Here is a 20748-nt window from a genome sequence, read left to right on the forward strand (position 1 = left end):
CTTTATTAATGCAAGATGGATGTGAATGAGTACTGCGCTCCGATATCTTACACATGTACATAGAAACGTCTCCTTGATTTGTCTTCAACCTCAAATACTCTCATTCAAAATTACTGTTAATTCAAATAAGCTGTTATTTTCGCAAATGGGGAGGCGGTCCAAGACATTTTTGCCAAAATGTTTTTGCGAAGTTACACCGAGGGTATTCAAAATGCGCTTTTGCCCTAAAGGCTGAAGCCACGGCAATATTTTTGCATGTTGTTAAATTTGTGGTCCTACTGTAATTCGCAAAATGGCAAAGATTAAAACCTCACAAAAATAACAGCTCGTACATTGATGTTCAGCTTTGTTCACTTTGCAATAATTTTTTTTAGCAGAAAGGACAATCGCCATGGGAACCAAGGTGTCCAAGAATCAGGGTGGGGAAGCATCAAAGAAAGTCAAGGCCGTGGCAGCTTTTCAACTGGCTGGGAAGAATGCTGTCAAGAGAGCAGCAATCCAGGCAGCCAAGGATTCATGTGAGTGTTCCCTCTTTGGCATAGCAGTCAGTCACAACCTCAACACGTGAGGTCAATGTCCCAAAGGTCAAATACTTGGCTATGAATTTTACCATGCACACTTTGACCAAGATATTCAATTTCAGGATTTTAAACTTAGTAGACAAAAAAGTCCCATTTTTGTTCTTTTTAATAAACATTGGTGTCTATGTACTTGAAAATTCATTTGAATCTTATTGAAGGCACAGATGATAGTATTTAAGAGGAATTCCTATTTGCATTTAATTGTTATTGGAAAGCAGAAGAAGAAAAAAATCAAAATGTTTTCTCTCTTCATTACATCCATACCTGTGTGGTAAATTATTGCATAACGTGTAACACGGGTCTTTGTCATCAGTGTAAACTTGCCTCACATGTAGAGGTGCAGAAAAAAAAATACATCTTTGAGAAAAAAATAAATTGTCATAGCATCTCGTAAATCAATGAGCGCATGCTGGGCACGAAGATTTATGAATTATACACATCTGGTCAAGATAAAAAACTTACAAAAGTACTAGATCGATACATACATTGTACATAATTACAGTACATCACGATGATGTAGCCTTTGCTCATTTTGTCTTGTAACATAGATTTAGAAATAATATATGAAAAATGATATTAAATTCCTAATATACATGTGTCAGTGAAAGTTTAAGATGTTGCAGGAAGTGTGTTGTGTTGACCAACAGTAATAAAGTTAAAAAAAAGCTCTTCACAGTATTAATTTGAAATTAAATGTAGATATGGTTTGTTTGCTTTTTTTTTTGGTATGTTTGTGCAGTAGGCCTACCTAATAAAATAATGTACATTGTATGCAAACTCTAAATACCGGTACCTTATTTACTTGGTCACGCAATCTCGGAAGTATGTACAGTATCCCAGATCATCAGAAGTATGAAATTCTAGGTCAACTGTTTTACAATTCAGCATGTTGTGTAGGCATGATTCAGTTTGTGTTACTGTTTTATTATGATTGCTTTACTTCTCAAGTCATGAAATGAGAAAGTGTGAAGCTAAATTGTCATACAATGGAAATACCTTGTTATATTTGACTTTTGACATTTGAAAAAAAAAAACAATAATTAATGTACTTCTTGCTTCTGTTTGAATTCATGGAAAAATAAAATAAAAAAAACTGTAAAATTGTTGGAGATCATATCTTACTCTAAAACTTTTCTCACGGTGTTAAAAGTATTTGTGACCACTACTCTGAGCTCTCCACAGAAAGCAAGCATTTTGATGTAATTTTAACATGAACAGCAAGTTATGATAAAATAGTGATTTTTTTTTTTTTTTTTTGGATTGTCACATTTGGCCATTTTTACAATCAGTGGTGTAAAACACGGTTTTGGCACTAATTGATGTATAACCTTCTTATACACTGACAGATATGCATTATTTTTTCTCATAAACTTACCACCCCCAGTGTCTACCTTGGGTACCTTAATGAACTTTCGTCTCTTTTTCTTTCAGATGTGGCATGCACTTACATGCTTGAAATCCAACACTTTTGGTGTATGCACTCTGACATGGTTTTTTTGTCAGACCTAGCATATTAAATTGTTCATTCCTTTTCATTATTTTTGTTGTTGTGGTGATAGACAGGTATCCAACATTAAGAACTATTATGTTTACCAGGTTCTGCTTTGTCTTCTTTAAAGACTGAAATTGTCCAAACTTTATGTTTCGGAGGTGACATTTTCCATTAACAATTAACCCCTCTTTTGAGTTAGCTCTTGCTCACAATTATAAAATTCAACTTTGCTAATTTCCATCAAAACAGAATAGTAATCAATCTGACTTAACTTCGATCCAAAGATTATTTGATTCAAATAGCTTATCATTTTTGGGTGAGTGTTTATAAATTTATGCAACTTTTCCGTTAACTTTTCTGTCACCTCCGAGACAACAGATTTATGTATTTGATTGTTTTATTCTTGACATCAGTTATACATTACATTTACAAAAATGTAACATATCCCCTCACATTATCTCTGAAGGAAGGTAGTAGAAATATAGCCTGTTGTTTTCATTTCGGAGCAATTTACAATTTTCCGTTAACACTTGTCACCTCCGAAACAATCGTCACCTCCGAAACAACAAGTGTATTATATTTGATAATTTCTCAAAGACAAAGCAATTTTGTTTGATTCTGTCCAATTGACAGGAATCTCTTTTGGATGAAAATAGTAATATGGCAACAGGGTGTGAGAATTTTCTAGAGATTGATAAAAAATCTAATAAAAACTAAGAATTACTGTTTCGGAGGTGACAAAACACTGTTAACAAGAGTTTTTGCTCATTTCTATTGAAGAGAAACCATATCATGTACACCAATGGTTTCATTTATTTTAGTAACATAAGTCTCCAAGTGGAGAAATCAACTAACACACTCTCACTCCTATTTTTATTACTATACTGTACGTTTTAGGGCAAATTTACATTTTTTCACTTTTTTAACAAAGGGAATGCACAAAATACACCCATCTGTTGTATATATAATATTGTAATCAAGATCAATTCTCCTGCTTTAGTTAAGTAAACATATAGATGCTTTCATCTTAGAAGCTTGATTTCCAATTTAAGCAATTTAGTTGTGAAGATTTACCAATCACAGCTTTCCATGTAGGTTGCTTTTTCTTGTGTTTCGGAGGTGACATTGTTTGTTAACACCGTATTGTTATGTGACAGTGAAAGGCAAGACTTCAGTTCCTTTTCACTATCTATTAACATTTTCAAATACATTTAATATCTACAAAATCATCACAATAGAAGTGACTTTTGTATACCTAGCTCACCAGAATTCCCTTGATACCAAAGTGATACATGTGGCAGTTCATGCATGCCCTAGTCCACAATCTTAAAAAAAAATCATGAAATAATCAAACTCCACAAAAAGGCCACATGCCTATAGCTGGTGCACAACTTGTTCTTGAATTCTTAGTTGTTGTTTTTCCATGTACAATGTGGTAATAATAAACAAAATTATGTGATTTTTTTTTTAAATATGACAATAATTATTACATTTTCCAAGTTGAACCAACTGTTTATAAATGACATTGTATTTTTTTTAAGATTATTGAAGTTATCTGACAACTAAAGTGAACAGAGGAACAAGTCCCCAGGACTGGAAAGGGAAAGATCCAAAAACAAGATTTGTAGTTCTATCTCAATATAATTTTGATGACGTGTTTACCTTGTTTTGTTATTATGTTTTATCTTAGAATTTTGCTTTAAGTACTGGAATTTCAGGGAAAAGAAAATGGTTTCTTAAAGGACAAGTCCACCTTCATATACACGTGGATTGAGTGAATGCAACAACATTAGTAGAACACATCATTGAAAGTTTGGGGAATTGGACAATCCATTCAAAAGTTACAGTATGGGTTTTTTTAAGTATCTATGCAATCAATCACTGCTGGATGAGATGACTACGACAGTGTATGATGTCACATGCATACAACGATATAAAGAAAATATAAGTGAATTTCACAAAACTTTACTTTTTGAAAAAAGTGCACATTTCTTCAACTTGCTACTGATGTATGTTAGGGCAATATTATTCACCCTGCCTTCCAAAAGAGAGAAGTCAAGTGTTCTTTTGTTATGCAAGAAAAGTGAAAATATGTTGAATTTTCTTGATACTTTCTCTATATCCTTGTACACGTGTGACATCACAAGCTATAGAAGTCTTCTCATTCAGCTTTGACTGAGCAGAAACTTCAAAAATTCATAACTCTGGAACGGATTGCCTTATTTTCCTCAAACTCTCACTGATGTGTTTTACTAATATTGCTGTATTTACTCAACCCTCATGTCTATTGAGGTGAACTTGTCCTTTTTCGGTCCCTTATAGGGTTATTTGAGACCAGTTTGTGTCCGGGACCTTCTGTGAAGTTGATGGGTAAAATTACTGAACAAAAAAAAATTTCCCCGTAAGTTCACACAAAAGCATTACGCTGCTCTCTTCAGCTGGGAAACACAAACTGTTGTCTTAACCAAACTGTAAAAACTTGCTAAAGATTAGTATGAATTACAATGTAAAACAAAATATGAGCTGGTATCCACTATCATGAAAGAGAATAACTAAACAAAATAACATGTAAGAACTGAAAGAAAGAGCTTATATTTGAAAATTAAAGCCATGAGGAAAGACATGAATGTTCACAATATATTAGTTACATTGTAACACCTGAGAAGTTGGGTTGTCTCTGTGTTGTGTCACCTCCAAAACAATAACATGATTTTTTCTTATCCTATACTTTTTACTCTCAAAAGTGACTAATATATATATAATTTGCTGGTAATTTTCAAGCAATTCAGAAAGATACATAAAATATATTTTAGTAATGTCAACAGTTTAAATGAATCTGATATATAGAAAATTTATCCCAGATGAACTAAACACCTTTCACCAGTATTATAACATTTTTATGGTGGCTATCAAGAATGATGAAGAATTCATGAACATCCTTGAATTTAATCTATTTATGATACTATGTGCGAACAAAAACATAATATAAGTCAAATAAGAATTTTTGCTTTTGGCATTCATAACCTATGTCCCCACCAAAAAATTACAATGGTACCCTCCGCAACGATAACTTCAAAGATAGTGAATCAATCTAAAATACAATTTGAGGGATTGAAACTATAACTCATTGCCCACACCTTACAGAAAACCCCATTCAATTTGCTTCAGAGGTCAAAGAGAAATGAGGATTTTTGTAGAGCATGTCAGGAATCCCTTCCCTCCAAGTTCTGTATATTGTGTTTACACATTAATATGCAGTTCCAAGAGCATCCAAGTGCTAACTTGGAAGAATCAGACTCCTGACATCCTTTATAACAATCCACATTTCTTTGAGACCACTTAACCAAATTGACTGGGGGTTTCTGCAAAATAGAGCTAAGATGTTATAATTTAAGACCCCAAAGTAGATCTTAGCTGATTGAACCATATTGGGGGCTATCAATGCAAAAGTCTAATTGTAATTTTCTTTTTTTTTCTTTTTCTTTTCTTTTTTTTTTGGGGGGGGGGGGGACATACTATATGAATACTTGAACACAATGTTAACATTGAATGTCACCTCCGAAACAAAGTTATTCTTCCCTGGTGTTGTGGAATAAAATGTTCTGAGAGCAAAGAAACATTACTAAAATGATCTTACACCCTCATTTCAATTTAAGGTAGAAAATGGAATGCCAATTTTCTTCAGGTTACAATATCTAGCTTATGTCTGTCATATTCTTACTGTAAATGAATATTTCAACACAATGTTAACATTGAATGTCACCTCCGAAACGAAGTGATTCTTCCCTGGTGTTGTGGAATAAAATGTTCTGAGAGCAAAGAAACATTACTAAAATGATCTCACACCCTCATCTCAATTTAAGGTAGAAAATGGAATGCCATGTTTCTTCAGATCACAATATTTAGCTTACAACCTTCGTCCAAATGGAAGGCAAACTACCGGTGCCCATGCTAATTAATGAAGTGTAAAAAAACACTTGTTCTGTGTGGTTTATCTGCTTGAAACAGGAGTTAATTTCTTGTTCTCGAGTTATAATTATTAAAAACATTGATAAAAAGAAGAAGTTTGGTGTTATTGTCACTTATTCTCAAAAAAACTGAGTGTTAATATTAATGTCACCTCCGAAACATTCTATTATGTTAACTGTCACCTCCGAAACATCCATGTGTGAAAAATTCAAGATTTAAAGAAATGATTGGAATTTCATTTAACCTACATAGGAAGGTAGCCCTTCTTAAAGACTTGTTATAGTATAGAGTTTGACCTGGCTTGCCCTCCAATAAATAGTTAAAATCTTAAAAATTGCATGTCAATTGGTATTTTTACCAAAAATTTATAAATCTCATGTATTTCTTTTTAATTCACTTTATATTCAACCCCCAAATAGTTTTGATTCACAAACTATATATTGTTGTTAACCATATAAACTTTGCATGGTGAAGTTTGACTACAGAGTTTTGTCATTATGGTGCAATTCATGAAAACAAAATTTTGCTTAAATTTACTTCAGGTGCCAGGGTTTTCCTTAAATTACACCAATAACTCTTCAGCTTTAAGGTCTGAAATGTTATTTTTTCAAAAATTTGAATACTTTCCAACAGGAATCAAACAGAATAATGAAAAAATATTTTGTTTGAAATTTTGACCCTCTGAGTACAAAAGTTACACCACTGATCGTAAAAAAGGCCATTTGTTTTTTGAATATTTACTTATGTATTGCTAGTACATGTTGCTGTATTTATGCTAGAAGCCTGGTTCATGAAATGTTAATATCTTTTCATCAAAATATTTTCTTTTGTTGGAATAGTGGCAGCAAAGGTCTTGCAAAAGGGTGATTTCAATCTTCCTCCCAAGCCTCCACCACCTGCAAATGTTGGTAAGTGAATACTGTATACGCTATAATTTTCGCGTACATAAATTTTCGCGAATTGCCGCTGTCACACATTTTCGGGATTGGGGGACCAGAGAAAATATGAAGTGGCAAAGAAAGTGTGAATTTTCAACTTACTAGCAAATAAGAATGATACTAGTTATACACTGCATGAAAAAGACTTGCCAAACTCTGCGAACTAGTAAGTTAGAATTCACCATTTTTGAAGTGGTAGTCCATCGCGCTAGATTTCTGACGAGTGGTCCCCTTGCGATAATGGATTGGCTCTCTACAGTATTCGTAATAGACGTGGACGTGCGTAAACAAGCTTAGCCAGGATGGTCTGTTCGGTAAGCTGTGACATGGTATACTAGTACTGAAATGTTCGTATCATCAAGGCAAGGGATTCATTTTGGAAGGTAATATTTTCGCGTGTTGTTAATTTCGCGAATAGCTCCCGACTTGCGAAATTCGCGAAAATAAAACCCCCGCGAAAATATATAGCGTATACAGTATTTGTTTTTTCAGTTAACATTTTATACCCCCGCCAAGCGAAGTTTGAAGGGGGTATATAGGAATCAGCGGACGGTCGGGCGGTCGGTCGGGCGGTCGGGCGGTCGGTCGGGCGGTCGGTCCGTTGCAAATCTTGCGTCGCGAACTACTTCCTCAGTTTTCAACCGATTCCCATAAAACTTGGCACAGATGTGTGCCTTGGGTTGTAGATGTGCAAGACGTATTTTTTGACAGTACCCAAAAGTACGTTGCCATGGTAACGGCATATTATGGGCAAAAATGGGTACAAATCTTGCGTCGCGAACTCCTCCCACAGTTTTTGATCAATTTTTATGACATTAGGTACAGATGTTCATCTGAATATGTTAATGTGCAAGACACATATTTCCGCATTGGCAAAAAGTGCGTTGCCATGGTAACAGCATGTTATTGGTAAAATATAGGGCAAAATGCTTCATGGCAAAACTGCTTCATCAGTGTTCTTCCAATTCTCATGGAATTCATATTGAATGTTTGTCTTAGGATATCAGGTCAGCATGACACATTTCTTGACAGTGACAAAAAGTATGTTGCCATGGTAACAGCTCACATATTATGAGCCAAAATGATGGAAAATTTTGTGTTGCAAACTACTTCCTCAATTTTTGCCCAATTTCCATGAAACTTGGTACAGATGTGTGCCTTTGGTTGTAGATGTGCAAGACGCATTTTTCGACAGTACCCGAAAGTACGTTGCCATGGTAACGGCATATTAATGGCAGAAGATCAAGGAAAGATCTTGCGGATTTAACTACTTCCTCAGTTTTTTGACCAAAGCTTATGAAATGTTGTTTTGACCAAAGGTCAATTCCACGGAAAGGTTGCATTTTATGAAAATCAAAATATGTGACCCTGCACCTCAAAACAAACAAAAAGTCGCCAGACATGAATTTTTAGTTAAGACCATATTCTAAACGAGCAGACTTTAAGCTTTAAAATGATGTATAACTCAAATCAAATGGACTCTCCTAACCTATCTAAATATTGGAAAGAAAGCACAAACTCAGGAAAAGTGTGAACTGAGAAAAGAGGCTCTGAAGTACAGTGTCTATTCAAGCGCTTAATCTTTACCAAACCGTGCTGGTTGTGTGATGAATGGGACAAAAAACAGGAAGTAAACCACCAGAGTAACAACAATGAAGGGATTATGAGATTAAACTGAAATTAGGCATGCCTCATTAACACATTCTGTACATAATTAATGCCAACTTTCAAAGCAGTAGCATTATCCTTTAAAAAGTTATTAGAAGTGAAAGTGAAGAGTGTGGACAAGGTTTTTCAGAAAAAGGGATTCTAAAGACACACCTAATCACACTATTCTACCAAAAATGTTGGAGATAAACTGCTAAAAAACACACTCTCCTGCCCGTTTTATGATACGAAATTTTAGCATAATGTAAAAGAAGATCCCCTCTTTCAGAAAATATGAAAAAGTCAAGTTCGGCTAGGTTGACCCATTTCACTTATTTTCAGTCCTCACGCAAAATCAGTGCGTGCGACTTTATGTTCGTTTTGAGGTGCACTGTCACATATTGAGTATAGATGATTAATGAAGCTTAATTAGATGATCTGGCATTGTTTACTCAAAGCAGCCTTTCACAACGGATATTTTTATACCTCATTTGTGAACATCGGTGAACGTGGAATAGAGTTATAATGTCCGAAAAACCTTCATTTTTCATGAAAATTGCCAATTTTTGCAGAATTGCTTCTGATACACTATTATGACCATAATACAGCTTGTGTAATTCTCAGATGGCTTATTTTCTGAATGTTCTTTGGTCATAGATTGGTTTTATGATGTTCTAGAACTTGTTCCGGCATCAGTAAATATTATTCTCTCAATCTCAAAATGTGGTAGTTGATAGTGTCCCATAAGTCACGTTTTTGTGTCCCATCAGTCACACTGGTTTTCCCTATCCTGCTACTGTACCAATGAGTAGATATTCATACCACGTGGCTCAGGGTAAGCACCAACCCTTTGCTACATTCAGGAAAGAAAATATCTTTCCAGAGACTCTGTGTGTAAGAATATTTCAGAATTTACTTTCCCATGTGAAAAATGGTGGTCCTCAGATGTCCCATAAGTCACGACAGCAATTTTTCGTTGCTGTACGTAATGCAATGATACTTTTCAAACTAAGTATGGTGTTTTCATAAACTGTGATATGATGGATCTAACCATGAACTGAGAAAAATGCATTTGATGCAACTATTTTCTCAAAATACTGGTTTGAAATTGCCGAAAATTGTCACTTTGTCCCATAAGTCACAATGGAATTGACCCAAAGCCTATGAAATGTTGTTTGGCGGGGGTATAACCAGTCGCTGTAGCGACATTTCTAGTTTATATTGATTATTGATAGATGTTGACATACATTTAGAGATATATACATGGTGTCAGTAATATATTATATCACTTCAGTGTTACCATCTCAGACCCAGTATTGTAATCTACTTCTTAATGAGTAAGTGATTAAGTAGTGATTGATAGTAGTTGAATTTATGTACCAATTATACATTCTGTCTAGACAAGGTTTCAATGACATCATCAAGCCAAGGTTCGACTTGCTGAGGGGCAAAAAAACAAAAAACAAACAAACAAACAAAAAACAAAAAACTGAGTATGCGCAGCAAGTGAATTAGCTTTACAGCCCACATTCCATCATCGCTCACAATTTTATCATGGCAGCCATGCAGGCTGGTATGTGGTACGCCTACCACGTGCTACAGCTCTACGCTTAATACACATGATTTGTTTGTGCCCCTCGAGCAACACATTTTCTGGCGTCATGAAACCTCATCTAGATACATAATCCTTTTGAACATTCCTTGAGCATTGTCTAGTGACAATACATTATTGGATGTGCACGCGGTTAGACAGAGATAATTTGGGCTTCAATATTAGTGAGAATCAGTTCTTTTGATAGACAATAGCATGGCTACCCCCCCCCCCAAAAAAAAAACAAACAAACAAACAAACAAACAAACACACACACCAATAACAAACAGACAAACATACAGCTTGCATTTCAGATTGTTTGTGGTCAAGAAGGAATCTAGCTATTAGCAGAGCTATTGGAAACGTTACAACACTGCTGATTAACAAACAAAAATCCCCATACCCTGTAGATGACCATCATATTGGTCTAACAAACAACTGAATGAAAATAAAACTCACAGAAAACTATACTGTAGAACATGATATATTCGCGGCATGAAATTTTCGCAAATTGGAGCCAACGGCCTTTTTCGTGGCATGAAATTTTTGCTTATTGCCACTGGTGTTCAATGCATATTATAAAGATATGTAGTGTAGACAAGAACTTTCGCCTTCATTTTAATTTCGCAAATCTTGGCGCTTGTGAAATTCGTGAAATTAAAATGCACGCGAACATTCCTCGTTTAACAATATTTTCACTTTAAACTCATCAAAATTGTGTGTAATTGGTAAGGACATACAAATCACACATTGTCTAATCAGTCATTAGTCGCACGACTAACCTGCACATATTCTTTTGTGCTTGTACCAATCCTCACACTTCAGCTGACTGGGCATGCCTTGAGGCATCGTCCAGCTGCGGCTTTCCCATCCCGGCGCTGGTCCACACAGAGTTTAATGTCAATGCCAGGCATGGTGGCGGCACAGCCCTCCTTCTGCTCACAAGGGGCAAGAGTGACGGCGACTCCTCTGAAGTCACATTCTTGCGATGCGGCTTTGACGGGAACCACTTCTCCACGAAGTCCCTGGCGCAGGGTGGGGAGCACAGCATTTACAACTGGAATGAGATCTTCACCAACTGCGATGGCTACCTCCAGCCCAAGCTGATCTTTGGCCATGCGCACGCCACAATCATCACGAACATCGCCAGCTACGGTCACGGGGGCTGCGGGGTTCTGTTCGACGGGCCCAAGGCTGGGTCCTACGATTCGACGGCAGACATCACCCCCTCGCCGCACATCTCCACGACTTCTGACTCTGATGGTTCTTGCGTTCTTGTTGTCTGCAGTGCTGAGCCAAACAAGGCTGGCGCTGTGCCCAGCCAGACGTATCTCGTACACTTCAAGCGAGATGGTAATATTACAAAGGTACAAACTTCAATTTCTGTTTGGTATTCTGTTTGTTGACATAGTCACGTGGAGTGATTTTGTTAAAGCATGATCTAAAAGTTTACTTTTTGCGATATGCAAACATTTGTATTATTTGTTTCTATCATTACTTTCTGTAACATTTCTATTATTAGTTTCTATTATTACTAGTATTTAAATGTTACAAAAATGCATTGTACATTTAAGTAGACCCACATAAAAAAAGAGAATAGTGGGGTATTGTCACAGTTTGAAAATTATTCATAGAAACAGGCAACAAGACAAACAAAAGAAGATAAGTGAATTTTGGGGGAGAAATTATTACGTGAACTAGAATGACTAATCCACTTATTTCCTTGCCATCAATATCTTTGCACTTAGCTGCTTTGCGTCCATATTTCTGAATGTTGAAGTTGGTGGAATCGCCGTCATTTTAAGGATTGTGTATTTAACTGTTTGGTGTTATTATGTTCTCTGTTCCACTCATTCCCTCTGCTTCACATCTCTACCTCTCCCTTCACCCTTCCTCTCCCCCCTCCCCTCCCCCCACCCACCATTTTGTAGGTGCCCCTGTACCCTGATGGCATTGACATGTGGGAGTTTTTAAGTCAGGATGGCGCACTTCAGATGAGTGGCCCCTCCCACAGTCACTATGCCATGTTCCACAGCAAGAGTATGCGCTTCTGCGAGTCCCATATCAGCAGGCCGCGTGGCAGGGTCGTCCACCTGCAGGAGTTCAGCGGTACCACGGCGACCACGCTTCTGGAGAACGCGGACAAGTACGTCGGTCGGACGATGCTGCTCTTGTGCTCTCACAGCCTTACTGATGAAGACAGCACAACCTCAGCCCTTTATCAGGTACCACACCCATAAAACACAGATACACACGCACACATAAAGACACACACTTAAGCAGACATGTACACAGACACACATACACACACACAGACACACACACACACTCTCACACTTACTGACACAGACACACATGCAGACACATACACACGCACACATTATGCTGTACGCATCTCCAGTTGAATGGATAGATACTGTAGTAAGAACTCCTTTGTCTTGACGAGAAAAGCAGTTTCAATTGCAGTCATGCCGTCAATCCCTCGTTTGAGGCGAGTCCCCAACTGGGGCATACCCAAAGTGGGGTGCGTATATTTGTCGTTTGGGAGTTGGGAGTCGAAGGACTTGTCCATTGCAAATAAACATTCTGCTCAGGCGTGACAAACCTGGAGGCCAAGCCAGGGTTTGATGACTCCAGCAGCTGTCGTATTACGTAAGAGCATGATAAGGATATCTGCCTGTGGCAGACCATTCAAAGTGAACTCAATTTTCTCTATCCTTTCTAAAGTTTTCAATTTTATATTCTATTGAGAAATTCTATGGTCATCCATTTTACATTTCGAACGTAAAAAATCGACCCGTAAATAACGAAAATACAGGAATAAGAAGGAGAGCATTGCCAGTTTGCCGGTGCTGACAATGTGCTATTTGGCAGTGAGTTACAACGGGGAGGTGAGACTACCTCCCTGGTTACAATCAGCCTGCTGACTGGATCATTGAGAAAGCAGCTGTCGTATTACGTAAGAGCATGATAAGGATATCTGCCTGTGGCAGACCATTCAAAGTGAACTCAATTTTCTCTATCCTTTCTAAAGTTTTCAATTTTATATTCTATTGAGAAATTCTATGGTCATCCATTTTACATTTCGAACGAAAAAAATCGACCCGTAAATAACGAAAATACAGGAATAAGAAGGAGAGCATTGCCAGTTTGCCGGTGCTGACAATGTGCTATTTGGCAGTGAGTTACAACGGGGAGGTGAGACTACAACGTACCTCCCTGGTTACAATCAGCCTGCTGACTGGATCATTGAGAAAGAGAGAGAGAGGGAGAGAGAGAGAGAGGGGGGGGGGGGGGGGGGGGGAGAGCGAGGGGGAGAGAGGGAGGGTGAGGGGGGAGAGATGGGGGAGGGAGAAGGGGAGAGCAAAATGGAATGACAATAGTTCCGGTCACTACAGTACAGGCATGATCTGTCTGCATACGCTGAATGTCTACACTCACACACACACACGTACACACACACACGCACCATGGAGCTACATGGCCCATGCCAAAACCAAAACAATCTCCTCCTCTCGCGGTGCCCCCCCCCCCCCCCCCCCCCCCCTCCTGTGGCGCTGTGGCGATGACTGATGCTTAGATTAGGCCAGGGTCAAGAAACAGGTGTTTTATATCTTTGACTTTAAGTCATTGATTGCCAAGATATGCACTGGCATTATTTACTGGGGTGTAGCCTCTTCAAACGAGAGATTTGCGTCATGGTGGGTTCAGAAACTTGCCCTGCAATGCAGCAGACCCAATTCACGGTTATGCTGAGCTTAACACACTGTTGAACCATAATGCAGGGCAAAAAATGCATAGCTGCCATTAAGTATTCTTCAACCTGCAATTTCCATGACTGGTGAAGTTGGTTTTTTCTATAAATATGGCAGGACTGCACATTTTTATGCCTCCGCCAACGAAGTGGCCGGAGGCATTATGTTTTCGGGTCGTCCGTCCGTCCGTCTGTCCGTACGTACGTCCGTCCCGTTTTGTTTTTGTCGATATCTCAAGAACCATGTGGTGGTTTTACATCAAACTTGGTATGAGGGTATATCCTGGGGGATAATACTTTGTTTGGATTTTAGGGTCATGGGGTCAGAGGTCAAAGGTCACAGGTTATTTTGTGAAAAAAAGGTTGAAAATTCATGTTTTTCTCCATATCTCACAAATGGTTCGAGGTATCTTCATGGAACTTAGTATATATGCTTGTTCCAATGGGCAGTGATTATCTAGGGAAGTTGGGGGTCATGGTTCAAAGGTCAGGGGTCAAAGGTCAAGGTCAACTCCTCAAAATATCACTACTTTCCTTATATTTATGCAATGCCTGAAGGTTTCTTTTTTTTTTTAACTTGATGTATACATGTATTACCCAATATATATTCTGTGGGAAGTTTCTTGCCAAAAAGATCAAAGGTCAAAAGGTCAAAGGTCAAGTGAAAGTTCTGAATTGCACTTTTTTTCCATATCTCAAAAGTAACTCAAGGTGTCATCATGAAACTTACATATTTATGCATGTTCAACCTAACAGTGATTCTCTTTGGAACTGAGAGGTCAAAGGTCAAAGGCCAGGTTTAGATAATGCTATTTTCCCATTTGATACTGAAATTATACTTTTTCTCAATACCTTGAAAATTACTCAATGCATAAACTTATAAAAGGGTCAAAAGTCAAGTAAAAATCATCAGTTCCCCAAATACCTGCACTCTGACATTTTAATCAGTCATCCATTTGAACCTAGTCTAGGAAAGTGAACAATCAGCACATTTGTGTCAAACCTGTCATTTTAATATTTTGCCAATTGTGTGAAACTGTCATCACACATTGTCAAGACATTGTACTATAGACCTATTAGGAGAACAATGCATTATGGCGGAGGCATATCAGTCACCGTAGCGATATATCTAGTTTTCTACTGGTTCGACCTGTCTGTTGGACCAGTAGGTACGGTGTACCCAGTTTTTTCCATGTTTTACTGGTCCATTCCTGAAAAAGTTACTGGGACGGTGATTTTTACTGGCCAGAGACCATCGGACAAGTGCCAGTGTGCAGCATTGCCTGTGGTTTCATTTTGTTGTTTATCTGTTTATTTTTTTAAAAACCCTAATCAGGCCGGGCTGTTTTGACTATGCTAAAACCGGAGGGGGGCGGATTCTACCCCCCCCCCTCCCCAAGATCTCGGCCATCAGTGGAGGTGCAATCATGATGAAATTTGGCATGCGTGACACCCATGTCATAATCTACAAGATTGTGCCATAATATTTTTTGAAACAATCAATTTTTACTTTTGATTAATTAATTATGCAAATTAAGCTCAAGATCATATTTTAGCCTAATGAAAAGCATCAAGAGCCTACTTTTTTTGGTCTGTAAATCTGTTTTGGCATATTCAACAATTGTACATCACAAAAACTTCCAAAAGTCATTTCAATTCTTATGTGTTTTATTGTTTTCACAATTTCAGATGTATTTCCTCGTTTTTCAACTTCTGTGTTTTGTCTTTGTTTTTTATTGAAAATTGTCACTGACCACTTTTCTACCATAATTACCATATGAAAGTGATGCAGTTGTAAAAATAATCAGGTTTTAATGACTTTCATGACAGAGCACTGTTTTCCATAGGAAATGCACACAAAATCACAAAATTGTGCCCGTGCGACATGTCGTTACACAAATGGGCGTGGCTTCATAAAAATGTGCGCGGACGTTGCAAATTTGGTCTCAAAAGTTGTGTAAGACTTGAACAAAGAAAGTCACAAAGCCTCACGACGAGGTCTTCTCGCGTTACAGAATTATAGCGTGAAACGGGCCCATTTAGGGTTAAAATGCATTGTAATTCATATACCTACACTTTTGTACTTTCAAATTTATACAACTATCTGATGCAAATGCTGTGTGTTTAAGAGGTAAAGTCTGAAAAGAAAAATCTTTGAATGAAGACCGTAGAAGAGATATAGTAGGTGTTGATGAGATTTCATGCTTGCCCTTATAGATTGCTCTGATGAAAGGTCAAGTGGGAGTGGCATACATCGCTGGTCTTACTGGTATGATGGACTCACCGGACGTCTGGACAGTCTCATTGGTCAACGGTCAAATGCTCACTGTTGTTGGGCCGAGCGGTCCCTGTCGCTATGCTTTCTTCAGTAACATTCCGGAAAATGTACCTGTTCCAGAACAGAGGTTAGTATAGTTTGATACCTATTTTCCCTTTCAGACAATTGTCAGAGGTGTATGTTTTCTCTAATTTTGTGAAAATGTAATTTTAAGGTCTTTCTTTTTCTCTTGCTGAAAATCAGTGTTATGACCAAGTTTAAAAAAAATTATATATATATATATATATATATGGGTGAAAACATTGAACGATGTACAATTGGGCAAATCAGGGATCAAAATTAAAAAACGCCACTCACTGATATACATATATCTCAGTCAAATGTCATTGATTTCAGCTTTCTTGGAAACCCGATTATACTGGGATATCTCCAAGGGTGTTGTTTTTATTCAAGATTAGATAGAACTGTAACATATTGGCGAACGTCTCTGACTAAAATAAACATTGTTTTAGTGAAAATTCAAATGAAGGTAGAAAAACATTCAAATGAATATATTTTCATCTTGTTCATGCTTTTGAAGACTGTGTTAATTTGTTCCTAAAATATTGTTTACCTCCTGTGAAGTTTACAAAAGCTAATACACACGGAAGTTAAAGTAAAAGTGGAGTTTTTGTCATTTAAGCAGAGATTTTTATATTCTTATCTTCACTTTCATCTCATTTGAACAAAACATATAGCAGGGGTATCATTTGTTTAAATGTTAATGTTCACTAGATACTAATAATGAATTTAGTGCATTTCGTTTGGTCAAATCCTTATAAAAGCCCTTTACAGATGCTGAAAGTAAGCCATGTTTTGATCAGAGACGTTCAGGTTTCACTCATAGACGTTCCTCAGACATAGACAATAAAAACGATGTCCTTTGATCCATAATTACGAGGTTTGTGAACAAACAACATTATTCTTTTATTAAACACATGTTTATCTTTTGTGAACAATTCAGAATGGTAATTTCAACTTGAATTATTTTTCATAATAACCGATTGTAACAACAAACCTCCAATTTGTAAGAGGAATTTCGATTTCTACACCAAAAATCAACAACAAGCCTGTCCTTGTTATATTATTCATATCTTACAACACTTTTGAATGACAGACAAATAGAAATTACATGAAATACTTGCAATTTTGACTACCTTACCTAAATTATTCTTTTATATCAGAGACATTTGCTTTCCCATCAGGGACGTTTCGGCTGTAAGTTATCACTAGAATTAAACACCAAATTCCCTATTTTAAAAGATGCTCGTAACTCAACATTCCACATTCATTGAGAAATCATTTACCGAGGCATAGGCCTATGTCAAGGATTGTTTTTCTTTATGATGACCACTACTTTGTATTTCATCTTCCGTTGTATGCGAAGGTGTGCCCACATGCTATCAATATTGTATATGTTTTCTTTCAAATGTAGTCCAAATCTATAACAAAGGTAAACACGAATTTACTAATACTATTTTAATTTGACCACTATACCTCAAATATGATTGTATGTGTATGTCAGGCCAGTTCGGATTTTTATTAGGGACCGTACCTGGGCCACTGTTATGATGTCGTCTCAGAAAGCTGTAATTAACCTATACTCATCCTAGAAGCATCAAATTCCGCTGTGCTTTTTTGTATACTATGGCAGATATAAATTGTAAACGCCAAACTCAAAAGAATATCAACGGTGTGGTACAGCAAACGTTTGACCAAAAATGAACTGAAAACCTCTTTCAAGAGGTTGACAATGATAACATTACAATATCACATTTTACTTGTCACATCGGTAGGGGACTATCAATCCTTCTTTCTACTCGAAGGCGATACATAAGTATAGTGTTGTAGAGGAAACTAAGTAAAGGGACATTCTTAATAGACATTTTCTTGTTTCATCATAGATGTTAGTATTTTTCCTTTTCTCATGTATTTGGCTTACAAACCTCAAAAATAATACCACTAGGCCATCTCACCTTACTTCTAAGAGAAAAGGTGTCATTACAGGGGAAATTCAGCCCAAATATGAGCTAGCCGCTGATAAGAAAGAATAAAATCTTACGGGCTCAAGAAAAAAATAGTGAAGTTATGACGTTTTAAAGTTTCGCTAATTTTTCAGGAAACAGTTTTTGAACGGTCATTATGAATATGCTAATGGCAAATTGAGCTTGTCATTCCCTCTCAACTTGCCATAATGTTTGCTTATAAACTTTTGAAATTTTCAGTTTTTCATTCAAACATAATTATGCCCGAGGCTTTTAATCCGGGTATATCTAACTGATTACTATTCTGAAGGTAATCAACCAGGAATAGCATCATGTTTCAGATTTCAAAGACAGAAAAATTGAATGTTCGTTATTGTTTTGTACACGATCAATGGAAAATTGTGTAGTTATGACATGGTTAGCTCACTCATTTGCATATTCTTATCAACTGTACGAGAACTTGTTTGCAGAAATTAACAAAACTTCAAAAAGGCAGTTAATTAAGGGTGCAATTAAGCACAATTAAGGGTGCAAGTATGCACCGCAGGTGCGCTGCTATTGTTAAAAATTAGGTGCAAATTTGAACATTTATTTCTTAGCGTGTAAGCCTCAGATTTTACAGCCTCAAAAGTAAACGTAGTGATGTGCATTAAAAACAGAGTCCGCATTATAACATTGAATTGTATTTCCCCTCCACTTGGTATTCCATGTCCTCAATCAGTGCATGGTACCGACTGCGTCGCTTGCTACCTGAAACAGGGGTTGGGATAGTCATTATTTTACAAACAGATGGCACCTCCAAAATGTCCGTCCGATCTTGCCAGTACCACGGCCGTTGTCTGGAACTTGTAGGCTCCATGAACATGACTGAGCCTAAAGATCCTGAGCAGGACGAAATTCTAATATTCGGAGCATTTAAAATCCATCCGGTCTTCCCATCTTGCTGTAAGAAAAAAAAAGATAGAGTTAAAATGATATCAAAATAAAGTTATGCACTGGAAGAACAATGTACACACAAATGAACGTCTCTGATCAAAATTATAAAATCAACATTGTTTTTAGATTGCGTAAATTACCTAGAACGATGTATGTATACGAGGGCCATATACTGTGGAATAATGAAAGATCTACTCCTTATTGTAGTAGTTGAAAATGTGCAAAACGTTCAATGTCACGTCTCCGACGTAAACATCTTTGCTTATCAGTACTTAATGGGTTTGATTTTTACAAGATATTGGCATTATATTTGGATTTAGGAACCAATGTGCTACAAACATAGGCACCAATTCGCCATGGTGGGTCATTGATATTGGTTTGAGAGCAGATCCTATTTGTTCAGAGAACGTCTCTGACCTAAACCTGTTTTTCTTACATTTCTGCCTCTCTCACAAAAAATACGTAAACTAAAGTGACTACTACATAATAATCATAGACTATTGACCTATTACTAGTCATAAAACATATTTTCTGTCCTGGCAATGTGTTTACACTTGCTCAATCAACAGAAAATCTTAAATTTGAAACTCTTTTACATATTTTCAACATCTTTCAAGAAGCTTCATTTTTCTTAATATTACAACATGCCCGTGTTAACTTGGTTCTACTTGTTCCTATTACACTAACTGAGCCCATCCAGACATAAATTTACTTTAATGTTCTCATAATTTGTATAGTGGATGTATTTATTTCATGAAACAGTAATTTTCAGAGACGTTTTTCATTTTGCTCAGAGACGTGCCTTCTTTGATTTTCATGCAGATTCTTACATATTTACTGTCTATCCTTTTTTAATTTACCTCTAATCCAAAGATTATAATACATAATTTCACAAATGATACTGATTGGCAAATCTACGGAATAATAATTCTAATAAATCGGCACAAACACCAGGAAAGTTTTTGTTATTACTCACATATTCAAGATTTGTGGGCATATCTGTCGTTGAACTGTGCTGACTCGATTCCAGGATGGCTCGTCAGTGCGTAAAATAAGCACGCAAATAAAGTATCATGCAGTGTGGAAGTGTCAGATGAGGGAATATCCCTTCAGAGACTTTCAATCAGGGACATTCGTTTTGATCAGAGACATTCACCAATTCGGGTTTTCAACCAGAACTCACTTTTGTGGACAGTATGCTACTAAAGTTGCCAATCATCATAGTCGCCTGGCTCACACTGACATACTGACAACCACTTTTTATCTCAAGCATAATTCACTTTCATTAATGACACCATTCAACAACAGAACATCTCTGATGGTTATTCAGTATAATTTTCTTTAATGAGCCACCGCACGATTATTTCACACAGCTCACTCACAGATTTTGATGGAATGGTAGTATGGATAAGACGCTAAATAAATATGGCCTTACATGTTTTCATAGTCATCCTGAATTTTTGGCGTCAAGGAAAAGATAATTCATTCAGAGACGTTCTTTTTCAGACATAAGTGAATTCAACGTTTCCTGATAAGAT

The 20748-nt window shown here is 37.0% G+C and overlaps 1 protein-coding gene across 1 annotated transcript in view; it reads left to right on the top strand.

The window, feature by feature from the left end:
- The first annotated feature begins 391 nt into the window (after positions 1 to 391).
- LOC139717339 (uncharacterized) overlaps positions 392 to 20748 on the top strand; it is a 66910-nt gene continuing 46553 nt past the window's right edge. Inside the window, exons 1-5 of the mRNA XM_071628848.1 lie at positions 392 to 518; positions 6882 to 6950; positions 11044 to 11585; positions 12150 to 12443; positions 16190 to 16377. Coding sequence (XP_071484949.1) covers positions 392 to 518; positions 6882 to 6950; positions 11044 to 11585; positions 12150 to 12443; positions 16190 to 16377 — 1220 coding nt within the window. The remainder of the gene's footprint in view (positions 519 to 6881; positions 6951 to 11043; positions 11586 to 12149; positions 12444 to 16189; positions 16378 to 20748) is intronic.

The sequence above is a fragment of the Diadema antillarum genome, unplaced genomic scaffold (genome assembly GCF_040938485.1).
Source record: "Diadema antillarum isolate AM-2024a unplaced genomic scaffold, OU_Dant_1.0 scf00000007, whole genome shotgun sequence".
NCBI classification, from domain to species: domain Eukaryota; kingdom Metazoa; phylum Echinodermata; class Echinoidea; order Diadematoida; family Diadematidae; genus Diadema; species Diadema antillarum.